Raw genomic sequence first — 13,034 nt, forward strand, 5'->3', positions numbered from 1 at the left:
TTTTTTTAGCTTCTTTCGATGTGGGACATGTATAAGTTTTTCATAGCCCAATTAATTTCCCATTCATATTATGGTTACGTATGGGACATGGTTTCTTTTGTTCATAAGTGACGGGAGCAGCCACTGATGTTCTAGACAACATAATGAATCCTTGGTCGTTGAAATTTTTATTGGTGGATGTAGCCATGCTCACTCCTGGTGCTGCTACATCAGGGGCTGCATTGCAACATTATGTAGGTTCAGTCCACTATGATTGTTCGTGAGCGTACAATTGGGTCATAGAAGCCCATTATTAATCTAATAAGGCCGAGACCAATGAACAACAAACATTCTTCACCACTCTCTGACGACGATTCCATCTCTTCTTTCTCACCGTCGTAGTTCTCATTATCTCCGGCGCTGAAATTTATCGGCCGCCGAAGACTCAAGTCTTGGCCTCGAATCTCGATCCTTTATTTCTAGCTAAGGATTTTTCTGATTTGTCAAGAAAGATGATTGTTGAAGAGAGCATTGTGAAGCTATGTTTTGGCTTGGAACACCAGAAAAAGCATGGAACATACCATGTAAAGCTCTAAAATTAGCCAAAAAAGCGACATTGAGCAAGAATCATATCCTAGGGGAGGCTTACTTGTTCTGTTGTTGAGGTTAATCACCCATCTCATTTTCCCTGTTTGATTTTTTTATGCTTCATACATTGCAATAAACTATACTTTAGTTGACTTAAGCACACACAGACACATCCTGATATATTCTTTTAGATTTTGTGTGTTAGCAACTAGGGTTTTAATTATAAACTATGATGAAACTTGGGAACAATTCCAAGAAAATGGAAACATTCTTGGCCTTAACACGTCTTTTAGGAGATATCTATAAACATTTTATTCTCCTCTCCTTCATTAGTGTTAACACCTCTCTTTGACTTTGTGATTTGGAATGAGGAATTACAGAACATCAATTGCTTTGGTACTGAGTTTGGTAATATTTCTCAATGTGCAGAGAAATTTTGTGGCACAAGGCAGTGCTGAAAGGAAGGTAGTTGAGAATGATAAAAGGTAGTTCTTTTCATCAGAGAACATATAAGAGGAGACCTAACATAGTTCTGTTTCTGATAATCAATAATAGGTTCATATAGTGCATTTGGGTGAGAAGCAGCATGATGATCCGGATTTTGTTACGGAATCACATCATCAGATGTTATGGTCACTTCTGGGAAGGTATCTAAAGGGTAGTTTCTCTTTCTCACGTATAATAATGTCTCAAACAAGTTACTTAGATTTCTTGCATTTTTTTCAATGTTAACAGTAAAGAAGATGCCCATGATTCAATGGTGTATAGTTACAGACATGGTTTCTCCGGTTTTGCGGCAAAGCTTACCAAGTCTCAAGCCAAGAAGATAGCAGGTACTCAATTCTTATTCTCACATTTTGTCTAGGCATTTCAAAAATCAGAAATTAGAATATAAATTATATCAACTGTCTCAACAAGCCTGTCTGATCTTTTTTTTTTTTTTTTCATTGCTGATGCTGTTCGGCAATAGATTTACCTGAAGTTGTTCATGTCATACCGGATAGTTTCTACAAGCTGAAAACAACTCGGACTTGGGATTACTTAGGCCTTTCTGCCGCTAATCCAAAGAATCTTCTAGATGAAACTAATATGGGTGCACAAAGTATCATTGGTGTTATTGACACAGGTATGAGCATTTACTTGTACATTTCTGTAAGTCTCGTGTTGGTTTTGTGATTCCTCTTCTTAATGTCTCTATGACTAAGATGTTCTCTTTGGTTGCAGGAGTATGGCCTGAATCTGAAGTATTTAACGACTATGGGATTGGGCCGGTGCCAAGCCACTGGAAAGGAGGATGTGAATCAGGAGAAGCTTTCAACTCTTCTCACTGTAACAAAAAGCTCATAGGAGCCAAGTACTTTATCAATGGTTTTATAGCGGACAACGAAAGCTTCAACTCCACAAAATCACTTGATTTCATTTCTCCTAGAGATCATGATGGTCATGGCACACATGTTGCCACCATTGCTGGTGGCTCATACGTGCCCAACATAAGCTACAAGGGCTTAGCTGGAGGGACTGTGAGAGGTGGAGCACCTCGTTCTCGTATAGCAATGTACAAGACTTGTTGGTATCTGGATGATGAAGACATAATGAGTTGTTCATCAGCTGACATCTTGAAAGCTATAGACGAGGCTATGCATGACGGTGTTGATGTTCTGTCAATCTCTCTAGGCTCTGATGTTCCTTTGTATGGCGAAACTGATATCCGCGATGGGATAACTACTGGAGCTTTTCATGCAGTCTTAAAGGGTATAACTGTTGTTTGTGCCGGTGGTAACTCAGGCCCTGAGGCTCAGACCGTGACAAACACAGCTCCTTGGATTGTCACTGTGGCTGCAACTACTCTAGACCGTTCCTTTGCCACACCTATTACACTTGGCAATAATAAAGTCATATTGGTAACAACAAGATATTCACTCTTTATTAATTGTTCTACTCAGATTACAAACTGTGTTTGATTGTGAGTTTGGCCACTATACTGTAGGGTCAAGCAATGTATACAGGTCCAGAAATTGGCTTCACCAGCTTGGTTTATCCTGAGACCTCAGGGAAGAGCGAACAAAGTTTTTCTGGGTAATGTTCAGTCAGTCTTCAACATATCTTGCAATATGAATAAGATAAAATACTCTGACATCCTCTGGTTCTTGTAATGCAGTACTTGTGAGGAACTCTCCGTGAATTCTAATCTTACAATGGTGGGTAAAGTCGTGTTGTGTTTCACAACATCACCTTACAGTGCTTCTGCATCGAGTGCTGCACGTTCGGTGAAGACAGCCGGTGGTATTGGCGTAATCATCGCAAGACAACCAGGTTATGTTATCCGACCATGTCTAGATGATTTCCCTTGTGTTGCTGTTGACTGGGAGCTTGGAACTGATATACTTCTCTACATACGGTCCAATGAGTATGATACTATATCTTCACCACTTAGAATTTATAAGAAAGTAAGCAACACCGTATTTGAGACTATGTGTCACCTGAACTGTGGTTTTCAGATTGCCTGTGGTGAAGATACAACGTTCTAGAACACTCACAGGACAACCAGTGGGAACAAAGGTGGCAACGTTCTCATCAAGAGGACCTAATTCGATTGCAGCTGCGATCCTCAAAGTATGCTAGAATCATTTACATGCTCTTTTTTCTTTCCTCAAACAATCATGTTGTGTTCTAATGTTGTATGTAATGCAGCCGGATATGGCAGCACCAGGAGTGAGCATATTGGCGGCTACAACCACCAATACCACTTTCAACGACCGAGGATTCAATATGATGTCAGGAACATCAATGGCGGCTCCTGCAATTTCAGGAGTTGTTGCGCTTCTTAAAGCTTTACACCGTGATTGGTCTCCTGCTGCCATTAGATCAGCCATTGTCACTACTGGTTCTCATCTTCTTCATCTAATCTATCAAGTTAACCTCCACAAGAACATACTAATCTTAGTAAGCATTTATTTTTTACAGCTTGGAGAACAGATCCATTTGGAGAGCAGATATTTGCTGAAGGGTCACCTCGGAAGCTAGCTGACCCGTTCGACTATGGTGGAGGCCTTGTGAATCCTGAAAAAGCTGCAAGACCAGGTCTTGTGTATGACTTGGGACTTGAAGACTATGTTCTCTACATGTGCGCTGCTGGTTACAACGAGTCATCAATCTCTCAGCTTGTCGGAAAAGGAACAGTTTGTTCAAATCCCATACCATCTGTTCTTGATTTTAATTTGCCTTCCATCACAATCCCAAACCTCAAAGACGAAGTCACTCTCACCAGAACTCTCACTAACGTTGGACCACTCAAATCGGTCTATAGAGTAAAGATTGAGTCACCATTGGGTTTTCAAGTGACCGTGACGCCAAAGACACTAGTGTTTAACTCTAAGACCAAAAAGGTCTCTTTTAAAGTCAGAATCTCAACCACACACAAAATCAACACAGGTTACTACTTTGGAAGCTTGACCTGGAGTGACAATGTGCATAAGGTTACAATTCCTGTATCTGTAAGAACGCAGATTCTGCAGAACTACTACGACGAAAATTGAACCTATAAACAGTGACTAACCATTTGTGAGCTTCGTATTTAATACTGTATAATCCACATTTTTGGAGCTCTCTTAATATATTCTTTGAAAATTATCTCGTGATTTGGTAATGATCATACAAGATACACATGGATCTATCCCTTCAAGGAAAAGCTACATGTTCAAGACGACGTGACACATTCATGAACTTCATACTTGTTGAAAGCTGATTTAGCAGAGGCGAGTTTTTATAGCTCTCAAATCACCATTCTGAAACTGATGATTGTTGCATAGAGCTAGCTCTCTGAAATCAACTTTCACCAAATTTGTATTTCAGTAGACTTTTTCTGATTTCTGTAGAGCTAACGACGAAACAGCATGAAGCATGGCTAACAACGCGTTTCTTTGGTCAAAATGCATACTAATTCTAGCATGCTTACACCTCAAGTTTAATTGTTTGAGCATGGACAAGAGAGTCAACCCAATCGGTTAATTAGCTGCATATACCAAGTAAATTTCCTCATTGCTTGCTGTATTTTACAATATCTCCATATGATTTGTGTGTTTGATCCATCACTAGTTGACTAAGCAACACGTACGGCTTGATATATTCTTTAGATTATCTGTGTGGGTTTTATATTCTGACTATATGATGAAACTTAGGAGATTCAAACAAGCAAAAGTCAGAACAATTCTAAGTAATGGAAACATTCTTGGTCAAAATCTTCTTGAGTAGACATCTATATAAATGCTTCATCTTCCTCGATATTTATTAGGCTTCAAGTAAATTACATCTTTTTGGAATGAAGAGTTGCAAAACCTTAAGTTTTGTGGTATTAAGCCTAGTAATAATTCTCAACGGGCAGAGCACTTTCGTGGCACAAGCTGGTGCTGAGAGCAAGGTACTCGACAATTATATAAATGTTTTTTTTAGCCCCTAGATTAACAAAGTTGGTTTTGTTTCAATAGGTTCATATAGTGTATTTAGGTGAGAAGCAACATGATGATCCTGAGTCTGTCACGGAATCTCATCATCAGATGTTGTGGTCATTTCTTGGAAGGTATGGCAGGAAAATTAATCTTTCTAAAGTTAAATAATACAGTGTCTCAAAATATTACTCAGATTTCGTTGGTGTGTTCCATGTTACAGTAAAGAGGATGCCCATAGTTCTTTGGTGCACAGTTACCGACATGGCTTCTCCGGTATTGCAGCCAAGCTTACCAAGTCCCAAGCCAAGAAGATAAGCAGGTTCCTAGTTTTAAGTCTTTCATTTTCTTGGCTTTAAAGGAAACAGAAGCATAAGGCATTTTTTAACATGAAGACATCTTAATCTGTCCCAACAAACCCATGTAAAATCGTTTTCATTGCTAATGCTCTTTGAAAACAGATTTACCTGAAGTTGTTCATGTCACCCCGGATAGTTTCCATGAACTGGCAACAACTCGAACTTGGGACTACTTAGGCCTTTCCGCCGCTAATCCGAAAAATCTTCTAAATGACACTAATATGGGTGAAGAAAGTATCATTGGTGTTGTGGACTCAGGTATTTGTGCATATGTTTCTTTGCTACACTGGTTTTAAATCTCTTGTTACTTTTGTTTTCCTTTATCATAGCATCTCAACCAACTAAGAAATCATTTTATGAGATTGCAGGAGTTTGGCCAGAATCTAGAGTCTTCGATGACAATGGGATAGGACCCGTACCAAGCCACTGGAAAGGAGGCTGTGAAGCAGGGGAGATGTTCAACGCCTCTCACTGCAATAAAAAGCTTATAGGAGCCAAGTACTTCATCAATGGTTTTCTTGTGACGCACGAAAGCTTCAACTCCACGGAATCACTTGACTTCATTTCCCCTAGAGATCATAGCGGTCATGGCACGCATGTCGCCACCATAGCGGGTGGTTCATACGTCCCAAATACAAGCTACAAGGGCTTAGCTGGAGGGACTGTAAGAGGTGGGGCACAACGTGCTCGTATAGCAATGTACAAAGCTTGTTGGTATCTTGATGATTTAGACATAAATACTTGTTCATCTGCTGACCTCTTGAAAGCTATGGATGAAGCTATGCATGATGGTGTTGATGTTTTGTCCTTGTCTATCGGCTATCGTCTTCCTTACTACCCTGAAACTGATATTCGCGCTGCGATAGCTACGGGAGCATTCCATGCCGTTTTGAAGGGTATCACAGTTGTTTGTTCAGGTGGTAACTCTGGCCCTGCGGCTCAGACTGTAGGAAACACAGCTCCTTGGATTTTGACCGTGGCTGCAACGACTTTAGACCGGTCCTTTCCCACACCTATTATACTTGGGAACAATAAAGCAATATTGGTAACAACAAGATCATGTTTTCAAAACATAGTGTTTGATGTTCTGTAACTTATTGTGACCATTGTATTGCAGGGTCAAGCAATGTACACTGGTCCAGAACTTGGCTTCACTAGCTTGGTTTACCCAGAGAATCCAGGGAATAGCAACGAAAGTTTTTTTGGGTAAGATCATAGTTTTTTTAGTATTATCCAAATCTTTCTGTACAGAATACATCAGTTTTATGACATCACACTCTTTACAGTACCTGTGAGCTTCTATTCTTCAATTCCAATCGTACAATGGCCGGCAAAGTCGTGTTGTGCTTCACAACATCAACACGTTACACCACAGTATCAAGTGCCGTGTCTTATGTCAAGAAAGCTGGTGGTCTTGGCTTAATTGTTGCAAGAAACCCTGGCGACAATCTTTCACCATGTGTAGATGACTTCCCTTGTGTTGCTGTTGACTACGAGCTGGGAACAAATATACTTTTCTACATACGTTCCACAGGGTATGAAAAAATGAACTGTGAAAAAACAATGATCAGCGCAACTCTCAATGTGATGATACACAAGGCTGATGGATTTGTAATTTGCAGATCGCCTGTTGTGAAGATAAAACCTTCTAAAACACTTGTTGGACAACCAGTAGGTACAAAGGTTGCAGATTTCTCATCAAGAGGCCCTAACTCAATTGAGCCTGCCATCCTCAAAGTATGTTCTGTTTTTTTTTTTCAGACCTATTAGATTATTTTGCCTCAAGATGTTTTAAATCACATGAATATTGCAATGTAGCCGGATATAGCAGCACCAGGAGTGAGCATATTAGCGGCTACATCCACCAATAGAACTTTCAACGACCAAGGATTCATTATATTGTCTGGAACGTCAATGGCAGCTCCTGTAATATCAGGAGTTGTTGCACTTCTCAAAGCTCGGCACCGTGATTGGTCGCCTGCCGCCATTAGATCAGCTATTGTCACTACAGGTTCTTTCCTTCTTCATCCAATGCTAGAAAAAGAGAGACAAAGCAAGAACATACTAATCTCGATACTCGTCTTTACTCTGCAGCTTGGAGAACAGATCCATTTGGTGAGAAGATTTTTGCTGAAGGGTCACCTCGGAAGCTAGCTGATCCATTTGACTATGGTGGAGGCCTTGTGAATCCAGAGAAAGCTGCAAAACCAGGTCTGGTGTATGACCTAGGACTTGAAGACTATATTCTCTACATGTGCTCTGCTGGTTACAATGAGTCATCGATCTCTCAGCTTGTCGGTAAAGTAACAGCCTGTTCCATTCCCAAACCATCTGTTCTTGATTTTAACTTACCTTCCATCACAATCCCAAACCTCAAAGACGTAGTGACTCTCACCAGAACCCTCACTAACGTTGGACCACTAAACTCGGTCTATAAAGTAATGGTTGAACCACCATTGGGCATCCAAGTGACTGTGACCCCGGAGACGCTAGTGTTCAACTCTACAACCAAACGGGCTTCTTTTAAAGTCAGAGTTTCGACCACACACAAAATCAACACAGGTTACTACTTTGGAAGCTTGACTTGGGGTGACTCTGAGCACAATGTCACCATTCCTTTGTCTGTGAGAACGCAAATTCTGCCTTACTACTACGATGAGAACTAAACCAACAAAAGTAACCATTTGTACTAACCTGTACACTGAATGAAAGTGAATTTGTGATTTAATTTTACATCAAATTTGAGCGGCCAAACTTCAATACAAAACTTGATCAAGGTACACATATTTTTTTTGGTTCAATATAAAAATTAGAACTAAAATAAAACTTGATTTTCAAGTGAAAAGTTAATAATTATTTTGTATTCGTCAATCGTCATTAATTCCCATTTGTAACCATGTTCCATTTAAATACACACATATAATATGATTGGGAAATTGATTGGGTTATGAAAACTTATATAAGTCCCACATCGAAAGAAGCCAAAAAAAACAGAGCTACATATATATAGAGAAGAGGCATGATCTGTTGCCGAGCTTGGTAACGTGAGCTTGTAATCCGAGTGGAGGCTTTAAGGGTATTGGTACGGTAAATTTGGTTCAAGTGGTCTGGTTCTGGAATCGAGTTCTCTAGATGTGGCCTGCCGGTTGTGTTCTGGCGAGGCTGGGCGTCTAGCCAGCTGCTTCAGAGTCTAATATGACTACTTCAGCCGAACACAACTTGTACCATTACCTTTTTTATATTTTTCATAATCAGATATTACACTTTTTTAATTCACTGCAGGGGAAGTCTTCTTCAGACCTGTATATGTTTCTAATTGTTTGAGCTTGGATTTAATTAATGCAGAAGTTATGTCACTTCCTGAATCGACAAATAACCTACTTTAAACCCTTTTTAAAAAGAAAAGGAAAAACGAATAACTTCTGGAGAACTACTACGATGAAAGCTAAACGTTACTAACCATTAGTATAATTCTATGATTCAAAGTAGTTAACTTATGTAACTTCGATTACTAACTGTGAAGTTTCTACTTTGTATTCTTGTATATTTCTTATCAGATTTTTTTATTAGGTATGTTTTTTTTTAGTTTCTATTTATTTTCATGCAATCTTCCTTGATCAGTAGTGGTTCTTGATCTGCTAACTAGTGAGGAAGATTTCAGGGTTTTTTTTTGTGTGGTTGAGCTAAAATAACTCTTCCATAGAAGTGACCAAAAAAGCTACCAGATTTGTTTAACTATGGCCTTGCTCAGAAGAATCCTGCTGATCACCTCATCCGTGAGTATTGAAGATCTCATTTACCGATTTAAAAACAACAAAACTTAGACAATGGTATTATTTATTTATCAATAGTATTCTTTACATAATCTTCAACACAACAATATTGTAGTATTATTTATCAATTGTACTTGGTTTTCGGCTTAGTTTTCATCATAGTATCGTTGTAAGATCTGTGTTCTTACAGATACAGGGATGACTACATTGTGCAAATCGTTAGTCCAAGTCAAACTTCCAAAGTAGTAACCAGTGTTCACTTTGTGTGTGGTCGAGACTCGAACAGTGAAAGATAGCTTTGTATTTGTAGAGTCGAACAATAGTTCCGTTGGCGTTACAGTCACAGTAACGCCCGTTGGAGGATCAATTACAACCTTGTATACTGATTTCAGAGGTCCAACGTTAGTGACGGTTCTTTTGAAAGTGACTTCTTCTCTAAGATTTGGGATTGTGATGGAAGGCAAGTTGAGATCAAGAACAGAAGGCTTGGGGTTAGGACAAACTGTTGCTTTGCCGAGGACTCGGGAAATAGAAATGTCATTGTATTCAGCAGAGCACAAGTACAAGATGTAGTCATCTGTGGTCATGTCGTATATGAGACCTGGATTTACAGCTTTCTCTGGATTTATGAGGCCTCCTCCGTAATCAAACGGATCAGCTAGCTTGCGGCTTGACCCGTCTGCGAAAATTGGCTCTCCTGATGGATCTGTTTTCCAAGCTGCAACGTAAAAACATGTTCTCGCGAATCAGTATGTTCTTATTAAATTCTTACTAGTCAATCTAATAACACGTTGAAGATAATAAGAACCTGTAGTGACAATAGCTGATTTAATAGCAGCAGGAGACCAATCAGGGTGTAATGATTTGAGGAGCACTACAACTCCTGAAACAACAGGAGTAGACATTGATGTTCCTGACATCATAGCAAATCCTCCGTCGTTTATAGAACTATTTGGAGAAATAGCTGCTAGTATGTTCACACCAGGTGCTGCTATATCCGGCTGCCATAAAAGAGTAGCGGTTATAAAACAGAGAAACTTTAAGTGGTTAGAAATGTATAGAAAATAGTCTGATGCTACCTTAAGAATTGCAGGAGAAACTGAATTGGGTCCTCTTGATGAGAAAGTTGCTACCTTGGTCGACACGGATCGTGCAACAAGTGTTCTTGAAGCGTCTATATTTACAATGGGAAATCTAATAAAAAACAAAACTCAAAATGTTAAGTTGAATATGTTTGTTAAAGAGATTGTGATCATTTCGAAAGTATACCTTGTGGAGCGTATATAAAATAAAATGTCAGTTCCGAGCTCGAAGTCTACGGAAACATATGGAAAGTTACGAGTTGGACTAAGCAAGTGGGTCGGATTTCTTGCAATGATTAACCCGAGGCCACCGGCTTTTATTACTGCGGTTATAGCAGCATTTGTTGGTTTATTTGCTGTGAAACACAACACAACTTTGCCTTCCATTGCACTGTCGGGATTAGCAGAGAGCTTCTCGCAGTCACTGCAAGTTGAAAGCTACATCAGGTCCAAATACGCAATCTCGCGGGTTTAACGTCTTGAACAAGCAAATGATCAAAACATTGTGTATGTTATTCAATGTTACCCGGAAAGTGGTCTCTCTGGGTAAGTAAGACCAACGAAACCGAGTTCTGGACCTCCAAAGATCGCTTGACCCTAACATTAGACAAAGAGGAATGTTTCAGCACTAGGATTTAGTTTATATTAAAAAAAAAAAAAAACAGAACATATTTATACCAGTATTGTTATATTGTTCCCAAGTGTTATGGCTGTAGGAAAGGAACGGTCTTGAGTGGTTGCAGCCACCGTCAAGATCCAAGGAGCTACATTCGAAATGGTCTGAGCCGTAGGGCCAGCATTACCAGCTGCAGCTACAACAGCAATTCCCTTTGCAACCGCATGGAATGCTCCCACAGAGGTCAACTCCCTCATATCCGTTTCTGGAAATAAAGGAATACTAGATTGCAAAGAGAGTGACAAAATATCAACACCATCATGGATAGCTTCATCTATTGCTTTTAAGACATCAGCTCCTGTACATGTCCCTATCTGAAGCCAGCATGCCTTATAAATAGCTATATGAACACCTGGAGCACCTCCTCTTGCAGTTCCTTGTCCGAGGCCTAAGTAGCTTACATTAGGAAGAAAAGAACCACCAATGGTGGAGGCAACATGCGTGCCATGACCACTAAAGTCTCTCGGGGAAAGATACTCAGGGTTCTCTGTTCTATTCACGACTCCAGCCGCGGCAACAAGGCCATCAACGAAGTATTTGGCTCCTATCAGCTTTTTGTTGCAATGAATCGAGGCGTTGAATGATTCTCCAGATTCGCATCCGCCTTTCCAACGGCTTGGTATAGGTCCATAGCCTTTGTCGTTAAACATTTCAGACTCTGGCCATACTCCTATAACCGTGTTTGATGCTTTCTATTAGTAAACTTGTCTTTAAGAGAATCAAACACATTTTATATACGCACATACATACCTGTGTCGATGACTCCAACGATTACTTGGTATCCCATGTTGGCCTTATGTAGGAGACCGTTTGAATTTCCTGGAGATAAGCCCAAGTAATTCCAAGTTCTTGTTGTTGTCATTTCGTATAATGTATTTGGTATGACTTGTACTACTTCAGGCAGTTCTGTTCACGATAGGACATTGATTTTTTCAGAAAAAAAAAAAGTAAATATTTGGTTTTAGTCATATCAAGAAACAGAGAAGAGTTCAGCTCTATAACTACCTGAAATTTGTTGGGCTTGTGACTCTGTCAACTTGGCAGCGAAGCCTGAGAAACCGTGTCTATAACTGTACACTATTGAATCATGGACAGACTTTTTGCTGAAACATGACAATGACTCAAGTAAGTAAACTATCTTCGATCTTTCGACATATGTGTTCTTTCTTCCAAAAGTTGTTAAGTAGAAGTACTAAATCATACCTTCCAAGAAGTGACCACAAGATCTGATGGTGAGATTCAGTGACAGACTCAGGATTGTTATGTTCCTTCTCTCCCAAGTAAACTACATAAACCTATATGATCACAAAGCAAAAAACAATAGTCAATGTTCAATATGGTTATGTTGCCTGATCAAGAGAGATCTCTCATGAATACCATTTACCTTTCTCTCAGCAACGGCGAAACTGATCTGTACATTCAAAACTATAGACAGAAATAATGACAAGAGAATTATGGTTTGGCCCATTATTTCTCTTGAATATTGAAAGAGAGAGAGAGATATGATTCAATGTCTAAGATAATCAATGATGCAGAAGGCTTTATATAAGGTATAGCATTTGAAGACTCCGTCTTATAGTTTACTCTGTTTTTTAATAGTTGACAACATGTGGTTGCTTGTTTTTTAGAGTCAAGGGTTCAATTTTGACATAGTTCAAATTTAAAAATCTATATTATCTCAAACAATTGATTTTCAATAATAATCAGCTCTGAATAGTTCTCTAATGAGATTAGAAGTGATCAAAATAAGAACACTAAAGTTGTATCTAAATTAAATTAGTTCAAACGTAGAATTTAATAATACTAAGCAACTTTGAATAATTCTCTACTGACATTAAAACTGATTAGGTTAAGAACACTAAAGCAATATATGCAAAGTAACTTCAAATATTGAATTTCAAAATATCAACTCCGAATGTTAGATTTAGAACAGTAGAGTTGTAAGTATTAAGCAACTCTACCAGAGAAGTATCTTGGGGAAATGACTATAAGCGTAACATATCTAGATTAGGATTGGTCAGATTATGAACACTAGACTAGTTTCTTTGCTAAATTACTTTTATACATTCAAGTTATATTGATTTCCCTTTCGAGGAAGATGTAACTTTTTACCAGCTACTTTTGACACAGTCATC

At 39.1% G+C, this 13,034-nt stretch overlaps 2 protein-coding genes across 5 annotated transcripts; one reads left to right on the plus strand and one right to left on the minus strand.

Moving 5' to 3' along the window:
• Positions 354–8,140, plus strand: LOC104720741 (subtilisin-like protease SBT3.8). Of its 4 annotated transcripts, XM_019234519.1 has the most exons (11): positions 354–644; positions 997–1,032; positions 1,123–1,214; positions 1,303–1,400; positions 1,538–1,693; positions 1,792–2,468; positions 2,555–2,643; positions 2,726–2,974; positions 3,066–3,180; positions 3,259–3,451; positions 3,532–4,173. In XM_019234519.1, exons 3-11 carry the CDS (start codon positions 1,192–1,194, stop codon positions 4,101–4,103), a joined length of 2,172 nt encoding a protein of 723 aa, XP_019090064.1. In that variant the 5' UTR covers positions 354–644; positions 997–1,032; positions 1,123–1,191; the 3' UTR covers positions 4,104–4,173. The 4 variants fall into 4 exon arrangements, with proteins under 4 accessions (XP_019090064.1, XP_019090060.1, XP_019090056.1 ...); XM_019234515.1 differs by lacking the exons at positions 354–644; positions 3,259–3,451; positions 3,532–4,173 and adding exons at positions 7,187–7,379; positions 7,463–8,140 and having other exon boundaries at positions 908–1,032; XM_019234511.1 differs by lacking the exon at positions 354–644 and having other exon boundaries at positions 908–1,032.
• LOC104720752 (subtilisin-like protease SBT3.10) lies at positions 9,164–12,367 on the minus strand. The gene is made up of 10 exons (XM_010438633.2): positions 12,284–12,367; positions 12,103–12,194; positions 11,905–12,002; positions 11,650–11,805; positions 10,902–11,569; positions 10,750–10,820; positions 10,411–10,647; positions 10,221–10,335; positions 9,950–10,142; positions 9,164–9,859 (listed from the first exon to the last, which is right to left on the minus strand). Exons 1-10 carry the CDS (start codon positions 12,365–12,367, stop codon positions 9,288–9,290), a joined length of 2,286 nt encoding a protein of 761 aa, XP_010436935.1. The 3' UTR covers positions 9,164–9,287.

Source organism: Camelina sativa, chromosome 2 (assembly GCF_000633955.1).
Source record: "Camelina sativa cultivar DH55 chromosome 2, Cs, whole genome shotgun sequence".
NCBI classification, from domain to species: Eukaryota; Viridiplantae; Streptophyta; class Magnoliopsida; order Brassicales; family Brassicaceae; genus Camelina; species Camelina sativa.

Coding starts and splice junctions, on each gene's coding strand:
- LOC104720741 (XM_019234515.1), top strand. CDS start 934: ATGAGGAATTACAGAACATCAATTGCTTTGGTACTGAGTTTGGTAATA. Junction 2,469..2,554: donor GCAATAATAAAGTCATATTG/GTAACAACAAGA, acceptor ACTATACTGTAG/GGTCAAGCAATGTATACAGG. Junction 3,181..7,186: donor TTGCAGCTGCGATCCTCAAA/GTATGCTAGAAT, acceptor ATTGCAATGTAG/CCGGATATAGCAGCACCAGG.
- LOC104720752 (XM_010438633.2), bottom strand. CDS start 12,367: ATGGGCCAAACCATAATTCTCTTGTCATTATTTCTGTCTATAGTTTTG. Junction 12,003..12,102: donor TTGTGGTCACTTCTTGGAAG/GTATGATTTAGT, acceptor GTCATGTTTCAG/CAAAAAGTCTGTCCATGATT. Junction 9,860..9,949: donor ATCAGCTATTGTCACTACAG/GTTCTTATTATC, acceptor TTTACGTTGCAG/CTTGGAAAACAGATCCATCA.